This window comes from Ailuropoda melanoleuca, chromosome 10 (genome assembly GCF_002007445.2).
Source record: "Ailuropoda melanoleuca isolate Jingjing chromosome 10, ASM200744v2, whole genome shotgun sequence".
Classification (NCBI taxonomy): domain Eukaryota; kingdom Metazoa; phylum Chordata; class Mammalia; order Carnivora; family Ursidae; genus Ailuropoda; species Ailuropoda melanoleuca.
Window position 1 is genome coordinate 27,014,126 of NC_048227.1, and position 20,006 is coordinate 27,034,131.

At 43.9% G+C, this 20,006-nt stretch overlaps 1 protein-coding gene across 1 annotated transcript in view; it reads left to right on the forward strand.

Annotated features, from left to right (window-relative positions):
- Positions 1-20,006, forward strand: part of PARN (poly(A)-specific ribonuclease) — a 152,471-nt gene that overhangs the window by 98,179 nt on the left and 34,286 nt on the right. The window contains 1 exon segment of the mRNA XM_002918065.4: positions 11,292-11,481. Coding sequence (XP_002918111.1) covers positions 11,292-11,481 — 190 coding nt within the window.

Below are 20,006 nucleotides of genomic sequence, written 5' to 3' on the forward strand. Positions count from 1 at the left end.
TGGGTTGCGTGTAGTAAAGGTGGATGTTGTTTGGTGATGCTCTTGCAGCTTAAAACCTGTCTCACACGGTGCGCTGCCATCGGAGCCTGAAAGGCTCTCCGGCAGGGGTGTTGTGGCCGCGGTGGCACACATCTGGCCATTCCCACTGTCTAGCACTATGACGTCAGGCAAGGCACTTGTCTGGGGCTCGGTTTTGTCATATTCACAATGGGGCTGTTTTGTGGAGATGGGATTAGTTAGAGCTGAGAGAGCATGTGTGGAAGAGCATGAAAGTGTTAAGATACTACGGAATATAGGATAGCATATTAGGGTGAGAGCTAATATTGCACTTCAGGCACCATAACCGTGCTATAAACCACGAGTATTTTTCACATGTGCTCCTTTGTGATCTATCTGGGCAGACTGTAAAGTTACTATTATATAATAGCATAACTGAGGCACGGACTGCTTGGTCTCCCTACGGTAAAATTCATTCAGTGTGCTTGACATTCAGGATCTGCCACTTCAGATCTAGTTTTTTTTTTTTTTTTTTTTTTAGATCTGGGAGATGTTTGATTTTACTTTAAATTATTCCCGTGTAGTTGAGACATCAATCTTGATTTTCTCCCTGAAAGTATGAAGAATGGTGTAAATTCCTTAGGTCTGTTGGGTTCACAGGGGACTAGTAAGTATGGGATTGCTTCCCAATTCTTATGTTCAGTTGTGCATTTTATCTTAAATAAAAGAAAGGGGGCATTCCCTCTCTCTCTTTCTCTCTCCTTCCCTCCCCTCTTCAAGGTAACTCGCACTTCTAAACTTTGTTGGAAGTCTGTCTGCTTCTCTTTGACTCCAGCCTAAAATTTCTTCACTTCTGCACGTCACAACACCATCTTTTAAGGAGCTTTGTCAGCCCTTGAGACCTTCTTTTGTGTGTTTGTTTGGCTTAGGTTTAGAGCAGCTGCTTTGTTGATGGCCTTGAGGGGTAGGTTAAAATAGTCAGAAGCATGGCATCAAAGTCACGGAGGCCTGTAAAAGTAGAATTTACTGCCCAACTTGTGGGGTTGTTGTGAGGAGAAGCAGCACTCATGGGAGCACTGCACAGAAGGCCGCTCTCTCTGGCTGGATCCTCATCAGGAACTGGCTCCATGGCCTGTTCTCCTCCCCCTCTTCTCCCAGTCTCCAACCCTGGGGCTCTCGGGAAGACCCAGTCCCTCTGCCCAGGAAACGGCCAACTTCCAGGGGCAGCGTCCTACCCCCAGATTCATAAAGCTCTGCACCCACACCTCTCTGCTCTCAGAAGTGGATCCTACCCACGTGCTCTGGACCCCATCTCCTCTCCGGGGCCTCGCACTGCCCCTTACCCTGTGCCCACCCATTGACTTCTTCCCAACAGTGTGAAAACCTGCTGAATCCCTCCCATCTTTTCCAAAAACTCCCAAGATCCCAGTTCGCCTTTGCTCCTGGTTGTCTATCCTTCTGTGAAGTCAGATGCTCTGCATGTGTCACCCATGCCATGTCCCCTCTCACTGTCATCTAGCAGTGGTGTCACACCACTGACCTACTCTCGCTAAGGTCCCTGTGACTTCTGTGCAATAAAGCCACCAGACTCTCCCCTCCTCTTGCCTGTCACTCAGTATATCGGCCCGTTCCTTCTCCTTGAATTCCACAGCACCATACTTTCTAGGTTAATCCCCCGCTTCCTCAGCCTGTGGCTTCCCAGGAGCCTCAGGCCTGCTCTTCCCCATGTGTATGATGATTAAATGTTGGCATTCCTTGGAGTTCTATTAGGACGACTTCTCCTACTCTGGGCCTGTTCTTCCCCCTTCAGGGACAGTGGTCTTTTCCCTTCAGGGACAGTGGTCTTCCAGAAACACATGTCAGATCATGTCCTCCCCCTGACTAAACACCCAGAGGTGGCTCCCACTGCATGCTGCGTGGCCACAGGCCTTCTGTGCTGTGCCCTTGACTCTAGCTTCACGATAGGCTCCTCCACCCTCTTTTCAGTCTCCGCCATGTTGTCCTACCTCCTTGGTCAAGGCTGTGCTTCCTCACTCAGAGATTGGTCACTTCATGTTCCTTATGCCTGGAACACAGTCCCCACCCCCAGTACTCTCCCAGCCTTCAAGTCTCAGGAAAGAGCCCATGTCTTTTCCTTGGGGAATGGGTCCCTGCGTCCTGGGCTTGACCAGCTCCCCATGGAGCCCCTGGAGCGCCTCTCCTTTTCCAACCTCAGCACACGTGTGGCACTCTGTATGCTGTCCGTCTCCCGGCGAACACAGGGCCTGTGTCTCTGACCCACCCTCCCAGCCCCAGTTGCCGAGGCTTAGAAGATGGCGTGTTTGTTCCTCAGTGAATGGATAGATGAATGAATGAACAGATGAGAATTTAATACACCAGTGTCTGTATTCATAAACTAATGGATGGACTAATAAACGACCAAGTGAGATCTAAGTACCTTTGTTTGTAAAGCAGTTAGCATAGTTCTTACATACAGTAAGTACTCAGTAAATGATAGCTTTATTTACTTCTCATCGACTTTTCAGCCAGGAACTATGAAAAGGGAACAAACGCATCGCCAGGCTGGTTAATGGAAGCAGTGTTCTTTAGTGACGTCACTCATTCAACGCTCAGGCGGTTGACATAGGCCTGGGGGCGCGGGGGGGTGTCTTAGAACCTCACTAGCAGCCTCTCCCTCACAGTCCACCTTTTGCTAGTTGGGATTTGTCCTTCCCTCTCCTTCCCTCCTGCCCCTTCTCATGTTAAAAGCAGCATGTCTAGGTTCTGGCCTACCTGGTGCTCGCTACCAGTGTGTTCCCTTCCTATTTCTCGTCTAGACTGTGGGCCTCCTTGGGGCGGAGAGTGTCCCATTTCTTCTGCCACACCCCAGTGCCCTGCACATTGCTGAGCCCCAGTGTTCGTTGAATGAATGATTGAGAGGAACGTCTGTAAGGTGACTGGTGTTGTCAGCGGAGTTCGTGAAAACGATTTGACTTAACTTTGGCCTCAGTACAATTTTGAAAAATGATACATAAAGACTTCTTGATTTTATATTTGTCGAGTACAGTTGACTTACTGGTCCCTGCATTTTCCATTTTTTCTCCGGGCTTTTGTGTGGAAAGGTTTTGTTGGATTGCATCCACATTCTACATGACAGCAGTATTCCATGAGTTTTTGCAGACTCAGGTTATGTGAGCCACCCCCCCCGCCCCAGCTTTGGGCTCACCAAGGTGAGGTGAGTTCTAGCTCGCTGATTCTGTGTCAACTGCAGAATGCCTTTTCTTGGCCCAGGCGCAGTTCTTTTTGTCTGAGCTATAGGTTTTGTGATCTGACAGCAGTAGCCTCATTAATTCGGCACCTATTGTGTGCTGGGCCTTGTGCTAAAAGCTTTGCATGCCCGCGCTCCACTTCTCCTAGCAGCCTTATAAAGCAAGTAGATAAGCCCATTTTATGGATAAAGAAATGAAGCCACGGAGGCGAGTGAGTTAAGATTTGGGCAGGATTTGAACCCAGGCCTCTGTGGCCTCGGAACCTGTGGCTTTCCCACTTGACTTTGTTGCCTCTCTTTCTTGACGTAGGTTAAGTAAACATCGTCATATACACGTTAGCCTCAATCCACTTTGTAGAGAAAGTTTTCCTTCCCACGTCCTTGGTCTTCATCAGAGAACTGGGAGGTGAAATGAGGGTGGGAGCAGCAGGCGGAACGAGTGGCCATCTGTCTTTCATTGTGGAGGTGATGTGGAGGGAACACATTGGCTGGGTGTGGCCTGCAGGTGGTGGAACCAGGGTCACACGCGCTTCCTCCTCTCAGCCTTGTCAACACGCAGGGCTGCCACCACTGCCCTCCCAGCTGTGAGGCATCTCTATGGTATGGCCCCTGGGCCAGCTTCCCTTACCGAGTACCTCCTGTGTGTCAGGCGCTCTGGGGGAGACTTTGGGGGGGCAGAGATGATGGGATCACATGCCTTCTGCCTCCTCCTTTGTTCTTTCTGTCTGTCCGTCCTCTTCATGGGCCGGGAGTGCGTTCAGGTGTCCTGGCTCTCATTCTTTCAGCCTCAGTGCTTTTAAAAACTAATTAGCCTCGGGCACCTGGCTGGCTCAGTCAGTGAGCATGAGACTCTTGACCTTGGGGTTTTGGGTTCAAGCCCCACATTGGGTGTAGAGCTTATTTAATTAAAAAAAAATCTTTAAAAAATTACCCTCTGTTGGATCAGTGCCCATTGCATGAAAGGAAGAACAGGGGGCCAGGGTCCTGAGTCCCCACCGGGTGACTGAGGCAAGCTGGCCAACTTCCCGAGGCTCCGTTGTCAGGGGTGCTCGTGCCTCTCTTTCCCAGTGTCACGGTGAGGCTCAGGCGTGGCGACACGCACCGATTGTCCCTGACCCAGGGAGCCTGTCTTTAGAGTCAACGCCAGCTCCTCGCTTGCAGTCCAGGGCTCTCGTGCACCAGATCAGGCTTCAACACAGACTTCTTAAGAATTTCTGAATTTTCTCTGTCGGGTAGACACAGGTTGCCAGTAGATAGAAAAGCTGTGCTTCTGCACCCCCGTTTCCTGCCATAATCTTAGATTAACCTCCTGCAAAGAACCGAGGTAGGACCCTGGCGCTATGAATGTGGCTAGGACATGGGCCCTGCCCTCGAAGAGCGCTGGGCCTGGGTAAATGCGGGGGGCGAGGCAGCATTGAGGCGGGCTCCAGGCCGAGCAGGGCTGCTTCTGAGGGCCTGGATGGCACCCTTGAGGGCTGGTGCTTTCTCAGCAAGCCTCAAGAAAGGACCGCTTTTGGGCTGGCCGGCTGGCCCTGAGCTGTTGGGACACACAGGACTGCAGCCGTACCACAGCGGGCTTCTGTTGGACTCCCCGTTCCCGCACACGCCTTAGGCTCTGCCTGCTGTCTCCGATTGATTGCGGGGACGTGCAGTCACAAACACGGAAAAATGTTCATAGTGACCGACAGGGTTGAGTGTGTTTTGTTTTGTTTTGAACGCCTTTCTTTAAAGATTTTCAAGTTTGCTTTCACTAGAATCCTAGGTAAAAGCCGCCATTCTCTATGTGGTATAAGTGAAGAAGTGGTCAATCTGTTATCAACCCAACCTGATCAAAATAACATAGAACATGACAAAACTCGTATTCAGTATGTTCATATTTAAATAAACAAGCAAACACAAAACAGCATTCGGTGTCCTCCTGGTGTGGGGTGAAAACCCACAGTGACAGGACTGTTGGTGCAGGGCCCTGAGCTGCGGCTGTGGGAGGAGGAAGGAGAGGCATCTTCGAGAGGGTCTGAAGGAGGCAGGATTGAGTGTGAAAGCACGTGTTGATGCACAGGGAGCGGGGCTGTGTCATCAGAGCTGGCAGAAGCCACTCTCGACGCACGGCCCTTCTGCCGGTGGGTGAACGTATCAGGTTATCACATGGAGATTCCTTCTGCTGGGTATACAGAACTGTTGTGGAGAGACAGACAGACTGATTCTCTCAAAGACAGATGTGTATGCCTGCATCATCTCGGAATGACACCATCTGGGACCCTTCCAGTGCACGTGGTGTCGTGAAGAGAATGTAGTCTTTGCTTTGGATCCTGGCCCAAACATTCGTTATCTTTGGGACCTGGACTAGTCCCTTCTTCTGAGCCTCATTGTCTTTACCTGTACAGTCAGGATACCGCTTAAGGATTCCCCATGGCTGGCAGTGTAAGTATCCAGTAAATGCTTCACCTTCCTGTAGCAATGGGACTACTACGAATGTTGGCATCAGACATTGAGACTTCGTGTAGGCTGCGGGTAGCCTTTGGAGACAGCGCATGCAGGGCCAAGAGTGCGTTCCTGCCCCAGCAGCCACCACTCCCTGCTGACCTCAGCCTGCAGATGGCCCGAGGAAGGTCCGAGACGCAGTGCTCGCTCGCTCACACCACACACACCATTCAGGGGCAGCGCTATGTCACTGGGGACATTAAACCTGGAGAGACTCTTACCTCGTCTTTTAGACACCTTCCAACTTAGACCATCTGTACCAGAAATGGCCCTAAGTACTCGGACAGGATAAACAACAGAAAACTTAAAGAATTTGTTTAAGATGTAATGAACATCTGTGAAACCACCACTGAACCAAAGAACTGAACTACTGCTAATAAATTACATCTATCTGTTGCTCCTCCTTCTCCCATGGTCCTGATCGCCTGCCAGGGGTGTCTGCTCTCCTGAAAGTTGTGTTGATCATTTTGCTTTTTTGTTCTGTCTTTCTCTCTCTGACACACAGACACACACACACAACTCCCTGGATATAGTGGATCTCTTGTTTGTTTATTTTTGTTTTAGAACATAATAAAAAGAGTGTCAAACTACAAATAGACTTCCGGGACTTATATCTCTCATTCACCATTATATTCTTAAGATCCATCCATTTTATTTTATGTCACTGTAGTTCATGTGTGTTTACTGTGAGACGATATTCCGTGGTGGGAATATAACGCGGTTTTTCCATTCACCTGCTGGTAGAGATCTGGCTTGCTTCTTTCCTTCTCTCTCTTTCTCTGATAGTGTAAACATTGTGTTCTTTAAAAAAAGTTCTTGTATTTCCTTCATAATACTCATGTATCAATATATGTCTAAGAGCGGAACTGCTGGGTCAGAGGATGTGTGAATGATCAACGTTAAGTGAGAATGCCAGTGGTTTTCTACAGTGGTTGTACCAATAGAAGTCTCGTTGCCCCACATCTCCCCAGCCATTGCTCTTAGCGGTCCTTTAAATTTTTTGCCAGCAAAACACACAGAATGATACTGTTCTCCTAATTTGTCTTTGCCTGAGCTTGAGCATCTCTTTATATAATTATTGGCATTGTACACTTCCTTTGCTATGAAATGACTATGCATACTTTTCACGTCTTTGCCCATTTTTTTGTGGCGGGTTTTCTTCTCGTTTTGTAGGCGTTTTTATGGATTCTGGTGCTAATCCTTCACCAGTTCCATGCATTACAAATATCTTCTTCCAGTTTGTGGACTGTCTTCACTCTCTGAAGTGTCTGCTGATGGACAGAAATTTTAATTTAATGGAGTCATACTCATTGACCTTTTATGAATTCTTAACACGGTTTGTATCTTCATAAATTCTTTCCTACTTCAAGCTCAGAAAGATATTCACTTATATTTTCTTTTCAAGTTTTCAAAGTTTGCTTTTGACATTTCAGTTCTTCATCCATCTGGAGTTGATTTTTCAGCATGGTGTGACTAAGAGTCCAATTTCATTTTTTTGCTATGGATAAACAATTTTTCCAACTTTTCCTTTTCCACATTCTCTGTCATGCTGTCTCTGTCAAAAATCAAAGTTTCACAGATGCGTAAGTCTGTTTCTAGGCTCTTCTTCTTTTTTTTTTTTTTAAAGATTTTATTTATTTATTCGACAGATAGCGACAGCCAGCGAGAGAGGGAACACAAGCAGGGGGAGTGGGAGAGGAAGAAGCAGGCTCATAGCAGAGGAAGCCTGATGTGGGGCTCGATCCCACAACGCTGGGATCACGCCCTGAGCCGAAGGCAGACGCTCAACCGCTGTGCCACCCAGGCGCTCCTCTAGGCTCTTCTATATTGCTGGTCAGTTTGCTGATCTCTGTACCATTGCCACACCATCTTAGTTACTCTGGGTTTGCAATAACCTTTTATAGCTACCAGGCATGTCCCCCTTCCTTACTCTTCTTCAGAAAGGTCTGGGCCACTGTTGGCCCATTTGTTCTTCTGTTTAACTTTTGGAATTAACCTTTCCAGTTCCACAGAATAATTGGGGTATAATTTCTGTACAGTAAAGCTACCCTCTTTATTGTACAGCTGTTTCAGTAAATGCATACAGTCATGTAACCACCACCACAGTGAAGATATAGGATGGTTCCATCACCCGCATAATTCCCTCATCCCCTTTACAGTTGATCTTCTCCCCCAGTCCCTGACTAACCCTGCTCTGTTTTCTACTGAGATTTTTTTAAATTTTATTTTTAATTTTTTCAGTGTCTTATTAAAATGTAGAAGTTCTTTTTATTGGAGTTGCAGTAAAATCTATAGATGAATTTAGGAAGGAATCTATATCTTAAGTCATCTCGTCCATAATCCTAATGTATCTCTGTCAACTTAGTTGGAGTGACTTTGCCTGACAGTAATGGAAAGTTCTTAACTTTTAGGAAGAAAAATCTAAAACATTTTAAGTAATTCTTTAAAACTCCTAGTAAGGAGTACATTTTAGAAGACAATTGTCAGTCTAGATAAACACATAAATACATAAAAACTAAATATGGTGGACACGTGGCAGTATTATTAAAAAAAAAAAAAAAGTTATGTCTTAGTTCCAAACTGGCTTTGTGGCTTACCTACAAGACTTTCGGCAAGCAGCCTAGCTTCCCTGATCTCAGTCTCTATATCTGTGCGGTGACTAGCATCCCTTCCTCACGGGGCCCTTGTGGAGGCGAAATGCTGTAATGGTTGCAGAGTGTCAGGAGATGAGCAGACCTGGTGTGGGGCCGCTGTGAGCCGGTGAGCCCACGTGAGGGGAGCTGCCCTTGCTCACCTACCAGGAAGCCGGGAGGGCCGTCAGCATGTGCGTTTCCCCAGAGGCTCTAACCAAGTGGCACAACCGAAAGATGGCCTTGAATCATTTCCCTGACAAATTTGGAAAAGGTTAGTGTTACCAGGCAGCCTGCTACATGCCGCTTCTGACAGGCGAGCTGAAATCACTGGAGGACACAGCTGACAGCCAATTCATTTTGCTGATTCATCCATTTGAGGGGGGATGGCTTAGAGCCAGAGCTTGGCTTCCAGATTAAAGGCCGAGCTCCAGAGCTGCTGGGACGTGAAGGAATGCTGGTAAATGACTACCATGTGAAGGCCAGCGGTGAAAAGTGGGTTGTTATTTGTTTCCCCTTTTAAGTGATCCTAATTCCACATGTGCTGGGATAAATTCCCCACCGTGGTTAGGGAGTTGTTTGTAACGTTTGTCTGTGGGGCTGCGAGCTCAATTATTGGAAACAACCGGATACTGTTAAATAGATCATCTTGGCTCCTTTATGACCCTATCATCACCTTTGCCTTCATGGGGAATATTGACTCAAGCCTTCTCTTTTACTTGGGAGTCCAAGTGAAACTCGAGAGAGGGATTATTGCAGATGTCATCCCTTTGGGGCCTGCCAACAGAATAAACCTGCTGGAATAAAGAATGGATCTCAAGCAGGAAAGTCCAGGAGATCCTCTTTTGCCAACAATCAGGACCAAATAATAATGGTAGAATCTGTGGGTTCGCTTTATGGATCTCACTGACAGTTTAACCTGTATTAGTAAGAAAGTGATATGCTCATAGGGAAATCATCCCTACATGAAGTTTGCGGGTGACGGGATAAGCTTAAGAGGGTGGAAATCTTGTCTTGTTTTACCAAATATCTAACATGGTCCCTGGGACAGTGAGCAGTTGCCAGGCGGAAGCACGGGTGGTTGGTGTTTGTGGGATATTTAAATGGTCAGCTGGTTAAATGAGTGGAGAAAGTCAGAAATGTGGACTGTTGAAAGCAAGAGAAGTAGCTGTCCCAAGGAGTAAGATTTTCGAGAAATGACCCAGGTTCTGTGGTTCTGTGCTAAGGAGTGACTTTGGTCAGTCACACATCTCCCGAACTGGATGCTTTTTTCTGTTTGTCTCCCTGGGAGTGAGTCAGAGCACGCTGCTTTGAGCTCACATTTCAGTAACTCATATTCCTTCCTTGGGAGACTTTGTGTAATAGGGAAGTTCTGTAATATTCTGGGGTTCCCCCACCGCCCCCTTTTTTCTCTTTAACTCTAGAGTGGATATTTGAAAAGTTATGCAAACTTCTTAGTGAAAATTTGTGTTTTTTAAAGAGTATTGGGGTTTTTTTTTCTTGTTTCGTGGTGGTTGTTGTTATGTATTGCTCCTTAGATGGCCACACATTTAGGGCATGACATTCTGTAAACCACAGTCGTGCTTAGAAGTTTAAGGCAAATCTGGTCCACTTGGAGCAAAGATGAAAAATGTCAGGTGTTGGGTATGTGGAGCTTCTCCTCTCATAGGATTGTCTTGCCCTCTGACTTAAGGTCCCTGATGTACTCGAGTCTCTTGTCTGGCACTGATGTGCTGAGGGACCACGTGCTTGTCACCACTTGTATTCTGCCGTGCATTCATTCACACGCTATCTAGTGAGAATGACTCCATACCAAGAACATTGCTAGGAGTGGGTACACGGACTCTGTGTTTTAGACATCATGGTGCTTTTGCAGCAGCCCAGGTACCAAGTCTGCTCCTAAGGACCCCGGCCAGCACGGCCAGCCTCCCACTGTCTCGCTCCCAGTGTGGGTAGTAACTGGTGGTAGTGATGGCGGGCTGGGAGAGTATATGCTCCAACTGCGGGAGCCAGAACCAGCGAATGGCTGCCCCTCTGCTCACAGGTCTCCCGTGGATCCTCACTCCCACGCTCCCAGCGCATTCTGTCCACCGGCCTCCGAGAAGCAGGCAGCAAAGACTATCAGGAAACTGACCTGGCCTTAGTGAAATGTTAGCACCAGGATGGGAATAAGCTCCAGCTTTCAAGTGCCCCTGCCAGCCAGAGGCACATTACAGAGAATTAGCAGTCTTTAAAAACGGATGGAGAAGAGGCGTGTCTCAAGTATGGTGGGGATCTCTTGAATTTGCGGAGTTCAAAGTGAGGTGCAGAGTGACAAGAAAGGCCCTGGCCTTAGAGTCGGAGCGGCCTGGCTTTGCACCCCAGAACTGCTGCTGACCCTCGGTGTGGCCCATGGCAGCCACCCCTCGGCACTTCCTCCCTTGCTGAGGGAGGAACTGTGAGATGACTGGGCAAAACCCCGGGCACAGACATGGGGTAGACCTTCAGTTTCGGACCCAGTGGTCAGCTCTGCTGTCAATATTGCTTTCATTTTCATTTTTAACAAGTAAGGGTTTACAGTTTTCCTTTAGTGGGGCTTTTTTTTTTTTTCCATTTTCTTACACTGAAAATGAGTAATTTTCAGGCAGTAATGTTACCTGCAAATACCTTTCAATTACCACCATTATGGTTCTTTATAGTTTACAGAGCACTCTCAGGCCATCAGGAAGATTGGGGTACAGTGACTCTTTTCTCCAGATGAGAACACTGAGATTTGGGGAGCCCGTGGGACATTCCCAACCACCCCCGCCCCTCCGCTGGCTTCTCGATGGCAGAGCTGGGGTCAGAACTCAGACCCGCATCTCTGGTTTCTTTGTGACCTCAGGCCACCTTGCAAAAGTGACATCTCTAGGGCTAGGCCAGACTTTTTTTATACAGATTTTTTCTTTTCCTTGTAGCTGTCAATACCAGCAAATATGCAGAAAGCTATCGGATCCAGACCTATGCCGACTATGTGGGGAAAAAACACGAGGAGAAGCAGAGCAAGAGAAAGTGGACAGAAGACACTTGGCAGGAGGTCGAGAGAAAGCGGTTGAACACTCAGTGCATATCCTATGCTCTGCAGAACCACTACTACCACACCAATAGGTAAGAGTTCTCGACTGCTGAATAAAAGGGCAGAGTTGTTGGAGCAATAGCATTTCTTCCTGCTTCTCACAGGATTTTAAGTCCTAAATCTGACTTTCGAGAGTTTTTTTTAAGTAACTTTCCACATAATATCAGAAGTGACTGCTACCCGAGTTCCTTCTGTGCCACATAGACCTGCAGCTCTTGTGGTTAACAAACTTGCAGAACCCTCTTGAGGGACACAGGATACGTGTCATTCCCATTTCAGGGGTGTGGAAGCAGAGGCTCTGCGATCCAACCACCAGTTCAGTGAAGGAACCAGGCTCAGAGCTGAACTCATCTGGGTCCAGTCGACATTCTCATCCTCCCCGCAGTCCACCGTGATGCCCCTGTCTGGGCTTCTGACCTCATTTCAGATCCCTGGGAGACACTGAACCACATGCCTGCTGTAGGAAGAGAACTTGACATACTTCCCCTCATTATCCATAATCCCTCCTTCGGAAGATACATACTGGTGGTCACGTGTTGTATCTTTGTGAAATGACAAAATGTGGGTATAGAAAATGGGGCAAAAGTTCATAACAGAAAATGATAAAGATTAGAAAAGTGTGAACTGACAGAAGAAAAGATTAGCCATAATCCCATCACCTAGAAGCTACCACTGTTAATATTTTGGATTGCCCTCTATGATTTTTAAATGGCTTTTTAGAGATTTAAAAATTTTGAGATATAGGGGAGCCTGTGTGGCTCAGTCAGTTAAGCTTCTGACTCTTGATCTCAGCTCGGTTCTTGATCTTAGGGTTGTGGGTTTGGGCCCCTCATTGGGCTTCATGCTGCGTTTGAAGCCTACTTAAAAATAATCGAGACATAATTAATATGCAATAAAATGAACAGATCTGAAATGTGTGTTCAGAGTTTTAAGAGTTATATACAGCAGTGTATCCACCACCCAAAGCAAGGCATAGAACAGTTCTGTCTTCTCACAAAATTTCCTAGTGTCCCTTTCCAAGCAATCCCAAGCCTCTACTGCCCTAAACATCCATTTTTCGTATCTGTGACTGTGCATTAATTTTGATTATTCTTGGAATTTATAAAAAATGGAGTCATATTGGGAATAATATTGTATTGTGTTTGGCTCCTTTCACTTAACTTTTTTTTAAGTTTTTATTTAGAGAGAGCACCTGAGTGGGGGAGGAGCAGAGGGAGAGGGAGGGGAAAAGAATCTCAAGCAGACTCCATGCTGAGCGTGGAGCCAAACATGGGGCTTGATCTCACCATTCTGAGATCATGATCTGAGCCAAAACCAAGAGCCACCCAGGCACTCCTCACTTAACATGTTTTTGAAATTCCCCCTTGATTTTGTGTATATCAGGAGTTTGTTATTATTTCATTGTCCAGTAGTATTCCACTCTACGAATATACAGCATTTACCTCTTCTGCTCTTGGTGGACGTTTGGGTTGTTTCCGGTTTGAGACTATTCTGTGTAAGGTTGCTGTGAACATTTCTATAAAAAAGTTCTTGTGGCTGTATGTTTGCATTCCTCTTGAGTCAGTACCTAGGAGTAGCATTGTTGGTTCTCAGGGTGTGTGTGTGTTAAACTTTATGAGAAGAACCGAACGGTTCTCCAAACTGCATGTACCGTTTTATACCGTAGCACCAGTATTGTGTGACTGTTCCAGCTGTGCTACACCCTTGCCAACGTGTAGTGCTGTCAGTCTTGTTTATTTCAGCCTTTCTAGAGAGTATGAGATGGATGTTGCATGGTGGTCTGAATTTGCATTTCTCTGGTGACTAATGATGTTGACCACCTTTCTGTGTGCTGGTTGGCCATTCAGATATCTTCGTTTTGAGGTAGATATATAAGCCTCTTGCCCAGTTTCTGATTCAGTTTTTGTCCTTTTACTCTTGATCAGTGGGACTTCTTCTATGTATTCTGGAGACACATCCTTTGTCAGAGAGATGTTTGTGCTGCAAATGTGTTTTTCGAGTCTGGTTGCATATTCATCTTGTTAGTGATTTTGATGAGCAGATATTTTTAATTTTGTTGGAGTCATGTCTATGATTTTTTTTCTTTTATGGTTAAATCTGCCTACTCTCAGGTTGCACTGCTTTTCTTCCAGAAGATTTATAGTTTTAGTTTTTCCATTTAAATCATGACCCATTTCAAATGAATTTTATATATGGAATGAAATAGGAGTCACGATTTAGGTGTTATTTTTTTTAATATGAATATCCACTTGTTCTAGCAATGTTTGTTAAAAAGACTTCTCTTTCCTCATTGGATTGACTTGGCATTTCTGTCAAAAATAAATTGACCATGTATGTCTAGGTCTATTTCTAGACTGTTTTGTTCCAATCATTTTTATGCCCATTCTTGTGCCAATACCACACTTTCTTATTTCTGTGGCTTTATAGTAAGTCTTAAAATCAGGTAGCATAAACCCTCCAACATTGTTATTCTTTGTCAGATTGTTTTGGCTGTTCTAGATCCTTTGTATTCCACTCAAATTTTACAGTCCTTTTACCTCTTTCTTCATTCAGCCTGTTTTGTAGCTTTTACTGTAGAAGTCTTAGAAGTCTAATGTTAATTTTCTTCTTAACTATTTTATATTAATGATGCTATTGTAAATGGAACTGTTTCTTAAATTGCATCTTCAAATTGTTTGCTGTTTCTATATAGACCTATTGTTGTATATCGACTTTGTGTTCTACAACCTTTTAAAATTGACTTATTCTGATAGATTTTAAAAAATATATATTCCACAGGGTTTTTTATGCACCCAATCCTGTTGGCATGCTATTAACAACAGTTTTATTTCTTTTCCAGTCTTTTTGTCTTTTCTTTTTCTTGCCTGATTGCACTGACTAGCACCTCTGGTATATTGTCAAATAGAAGTGGAAGGGTGGATATCCTTGTCTTGTTTCCAGTACTAGAGAGGGGAAGTCCAGTGTTTCCCCAGGAAGCCTGGCTCTTAGATTGTCCACTTAGTCCTCTCTTGGGTTTAGGAAGTTCCCTTCCATTTCCAGTTTGCTGAAAGTTTGAATAGATGTTGAATATTTTCATATGTCCTTTCTCTATCTTTTTAAGTTGTTGTATGGTTTTGTCCTTTATTTTTTAGTATTTTGAATGACATCAATTGGTTTTTGAATGCTTAATCAGATTTGTATTCCTGAGAGAAATCTTAGTTGGTCCTGATGTATTATTATCCTTCTTATGTGCTGCTGGACTTGATGTGTTAGTGTTTAAGTATTTTTATATCTTTGTTTGTGAGAAATACTGGATTGGAATTTTTTCTTTTTTAAAATCTTTGTCAAGTTTTGGTTATCAGGTTTATGCTGACCTCATAAAAATAGTTAAGAAGTTCCACTTTTGTTATTTTCCAACAGTGTGTATAGGGTGGTTTTGTTTTTCTTTTTGTTTTTTTAAGTTTTGGTAGAGTTTACCAGTGAAGACATTTGGGCTTAAAGTTTTTTAGTGGAATGCTTTTGATTATGGACTTAATTTCTGTAATAGATACAGGATTGTGTAGATTTTCTGTTTCTTCTTGGATCACTTCTAGTAATTCATGTCTTTCAAGGAATATTTCATTTCATTTAAATTGTCACATTTGTTAGCATAAAATTATTAGCTCAAAATATTCCCTTATAATTTTTATATCTGTAGGATCTATAATTATGTCCCTTTAAAAATTCCCGATATTGGTAATATGTGTTTACTCACTCTTTTCCTTGCTAGGTGTTTATGAATTAATTCTTTCAAAGAACCAACTTTTTATTGGTTTTTCTGTCTTCCTTTTTTTCATTTATTTATATCCTTGTTCTTATTATTTCTTGTTTTGTATTTTGATGTTATTCTTAGCTAGCTTCTTAACATGGGAGCTTATTAACCAATTGATTTTTATATATTTCTTCTGTTCTAATAAAAGCATTTAAAGCTGTAAATTTTCCTTTAGACTGCTTAGCCACATCCCTCAGATTTTGATAGGTTGTCTTTTTACGATTGTCTTTTAGAAGGTATTTTCTAATTTTTCTTGTGCTTTCTTCTTTGACCCAGAAGTTATTTAGAACTTCTTTGGTAATTATTGACAGTGGTTTTATGGCCCGGCATATGGTCTGTTTGGTGAACATTCCACATGCACTCGAATGGGTGTAACATTTTATTGTTGTCATTGCAGGTTATGTTGGTTTGTGGTGCTCAAGTCTATATCCTTACTGATTTTTTTGGGAGTGGGAGGGGGTCTACTTTTTCTTTCACCTACTGAGAGAGGTGTTGAAGTTTCCAGCTGTGGTTGTAAATCTGTTTTTCCATCTAATGATATCAATTTCTTGTTCCAGGTATTTTGCAACTCTTTTGATAGATATTTTTCTATTAAGGAATGCTATATGCCTTCTTAATGAATTGCCCCTTTTGTCAGTATGGACAATTCCTCTTGATATCTAGTAATAATCTTTTTTTGATATTTATTTTGTCTTATAATTAATATTGGTGCTCTTTTTTCTTATCCTTGGTGTTTGCATAGTATTTTCTCGTTCAGCCTTTTACTGGTAACTTGTTTGTCTTTATAAAGTGTGTTTCTTATAAACAGCATATACTTGGGTCTTGCTATTTTATTCATCCTGCCACCCCCTTTCTTTTACATTTAATCTAGTGAGTGATACAGGTAGGTCTGCCTCCCATCTTGGTATTTGTTTTCTATTTGTCCTGCTTGGGTTTTGTCCCTTTTTTTTTTTCTGTTGCCTTTTGGATGAATTGTATATTAGTTAGTATTTGCTGATATTTTAGCATCCTGTTTATATTCTCTGTTGACTTTTTCACTTATACCTCTTTGTGTTCTTTTTTCAGTCGTTGCTCCAGAGTAGTGGTTGACAAACTAGAGCCCATAGGCCAAATCCGGTCCACATGTTTTTATAAAGTTTTATTGGAACACAGCCACGCTTGTTAATTTACGTATTGCCTCTGGCTGCTTTGCCTTACATTGGCAGATTTGGGTAGGTTGACAGAGACTGCGTGACCCACAAAACTCAATTTGGATACTGTCTGTCCCTTTACAGAACAATTTGCTGACCCCTGGTATAGAACAGCCCTCTCCAGTACCATAGCCACCAGCCACGTGTGGCTATTGAGTACTTCAAGTATGGCTAGTCCAGACTGAGATGTGTTGTCGATTTAAAATACACATCAGATTTTGAAGAATTGATGACATGTTGAAATGATAATATTTTGGATATATTGGGCTAAATAAAATAGTATTAAAATTAACTTCACTGGTTTCTTTTCACCTTTTTTTTTTATTGTGGCTCTTAAAAAATTTTAAATGTCATTTATGATTCACATATTTCTGTTGTCCAAGTACTGCTCTAGAAATTATAATGTGCCTCTTTCCTGTATCACAGTGGATCTTCAGGTGAAAAATCACACTACGTCATGGACAACCTAGGACTCTTACAATAATCTCTTTCCATTTACCTCCCTCCCATCCTTTGTGATCTTTTGTCTATTTTACTTCTCCATAAGCTGTAAACTTGATACGGTGTTGCTTTTGTTCCTTTCCTTTTCTTTTCTTTTTTTAAATGTTTAATACTTGTGAAGAAAATAAGGGGCTGAAGTATATGGTGGAAAATGGCATAAGTATAAACACAAACATGCGGGCCTTCCTCATTGAAGGTGCAGTGCAGATTGTGGGGACCCCTGTTGAGGGAAAGGCCGCTGCAGCTCTGAACGTCACATCACCTCTGTTAGCTCTAGCGAGTGGACTCTGAGACCCTGGGAGCGCTGTCACAGCAGCCAAGCTTCTCCCCGGGGCTGTTAGCTGTGCTCACAGAAATGGGCATCAGCTCCTTCGGGTGTTTGCATTGTTGTGGTAGCACATGCTTCTTTTCTTGTCTGTGATGGAGTCAGTGTCCAGAATATTCAAGGAGCCCATAGTCAATAACTGGACAAAGCTAGCCCTTAGATTCTGGGAAACTGGACTGGACGTAAATTTGCTTGAGAAGAAGATTTGGTTGGGTGGCATGAAATCTGAACAAATACAGGTTAGCGTGGTGTTTGAAGAATCCTTCTTTACAGTGGATGCTAAAGTACTTAAAAGCTCCCTGGTAGGTATCTGGTCCCCGTAAGTAAGCGCTGAAGTTTGAAACCTTCCTGAAAGACAGGTGCTATTACCATTCTCATTCTAGTAAGAATGTTCTCTAATTAAAGAAAATGGTTTCCCAAAGCCACTTTGCCCTCAAAGCCATTTTGCCCCAAAGAGATTTTGGTCAGTCGTGTCTACGGATTATTTACAATTTGCATTTTTCAGCTGTTGGGAAAAACCCTTTGGCTAGTCTCTTCTTTCTCATGTTTTCTGTCTGTGAGACTCCATTTCAGCCTTCTTTGGCAGTGTAGCAGCTCCTGGGAATTCCTGCTTCTGTAGGAAATGCTAAAGCATATATCAAAGTTATGGTTTTCAGATTCCACATGATTGTCATAGAAAGTTAGTGCTTTCTCAGAGTGACTGAATGAGCATGTTACATGAGGAAAAAGGGGAGCTGCCCCTTTAGAGACAAAGAAGAATTCTGATTAACCTGATTGTATTCCAGGACCCATTGCTTTGTCAGACTGCTTACGCATTTATTTATAAATGTGGGGCAAGTGTTTTCTCTGATCCTGCTGAAAAATGCCTTGGACGCAGCAGAAGCCATAACGAGGCCAGGGGACTGACCCCAGGCAGCTAGCAGACAAGGGTTCTAGCTCAGGCTCTGCTGGTACCTTGGAAACGACTTCATTCACTCTTCCCTTCAGTAAATACCCACCCAGAGCCCAGTGTCTGCCTCTGTGTTCTCATCTTCAGCGAGGCATTTTGTTGGGAAAAAAAATGCTGAAGTCCCTTCTGGCTCTTAAATTCCAGATGTTTTTACGCGGTACACAGGGCAGAGCATGAGGAGGAAACTGACAGAATCTCTGGAGACCCTTTGCTTCTCTCCTCAGGTAGCCAGTAGTTTCTTCTCAACCTAAGACTGAGAGTTTTGAAAATGCCCATGGTTGGAGAATTTTTAGATAAGGAGAACATAATAAAAATCAGATTGGGTAAACCAGTGTCACAAGTGAACCACTGAAAGCCTTATACTACACTGAAATAATAAAGCAGCACACCACGTGAAGAAAAGATCCCTGACCGTTTCAGTGGGTACTGCCTTTTAAATTCCCACCAGCCATCTGTATACTAGAATGTCTCAGAAGCTTCTTCTCCCCATGATTTCAGTACGATTAGAAACTGCTAGCCTGTGGCAGAACATACTCGGACTCAGCCCTTTCTGTCCTCTGTGTCTTGGTCCTCTGTTTACACCTTCAGTGCTTTGCTATTTCTGTGACTTAGAGGGGGTTGCCTCTGGCTTTCAGATCCCCTCCACCCCCGCCACTGTCTCAGAATGTCTCTGCAGCCTGAGCGCCACCCAACTCACCCTGGTTGCTTCTCACTCTCTCAGCGGTTGAGGAGTGCCTTCGGAATCTCCGTGTTGACCATCTCTTGTTTCTTTTTCTTGCCTCTGGCTCCATGATGCCACTGCAGAAATCCTCATTCAGCTTTGTCTTTTTTTTTTTTTTAATTAAACTTTAAAAAAAATACTGAAGTATAATTGCCAGACAGTATTATATTAATTTCGGGTGTACAACAACACAGTGATCCAATAATTTTATACATCACTCAGGGCTCACCACAGTAAGTGCTGTCGCCATCTGTCACCATGCCACGCTATTCCAGTATTATCGCCTGTATTCCCTATGCTGTACCTTACATCCCTGTGACTAATTTGTTACAGGAAGTTTGTACCTCTTAATCTCCTTCACCTGTTTTGCCCATCCCTCCCCCGCCCTCACCTCTCTGGCCACCAGCAGTTCCTTCCGTTCAACTTTAAGTGCTGCTGCTTCTCCTGGGGAAAATTTCCTGTGATGTCTCTCTTACTCGCTCCTGGTTTCTCTAGCTTAGGAAGCTTAGGAACAGATTTTACTTCTGTGTCTTTATCTTAACCCCACGATGTTTCTCCGGTTTACATATTCCCTGGGATAAAGCCTCTGCTTCCGGAAAGGACTAATGAAATGTATCTAGTACAGCCACCTCAGAATCTTTCCTGTGTTTGGGAAGAGTAAATGTTGGCAAACTCACTGTCCATCTTGTGGGTTAAGTATATTTTAGCAGAGAAGGTGTTTCCCATGGCAGTTTTTAAACCATTAAAGTGATAAATGCACATAATCTTTAAAATTTTGCCTAACAGAAGCATATAAAATGAAGGGGGGAGAATCTTTGCTCCTCCCTCCCTGGCTCTTCTTTCAGCTACTGTGACCATTTTCTTTTAAGCAAATACTTTTCTTGTCAACTTTGACCAATATATCTGGGTCAGTTCTGTGAGACCATATAAATTTAGCACAAGCATGTTACCTTCCATCCCTTTCTGTTTTCTTCTCACCATGATTAGTTATACTATTAACTATCTTTTTGTATCTGTACTTTCGTGCTTTCTTGAGAAGTCGATTTTTGGAGATGGCAGCAGGTATCCAGCATGTATAATC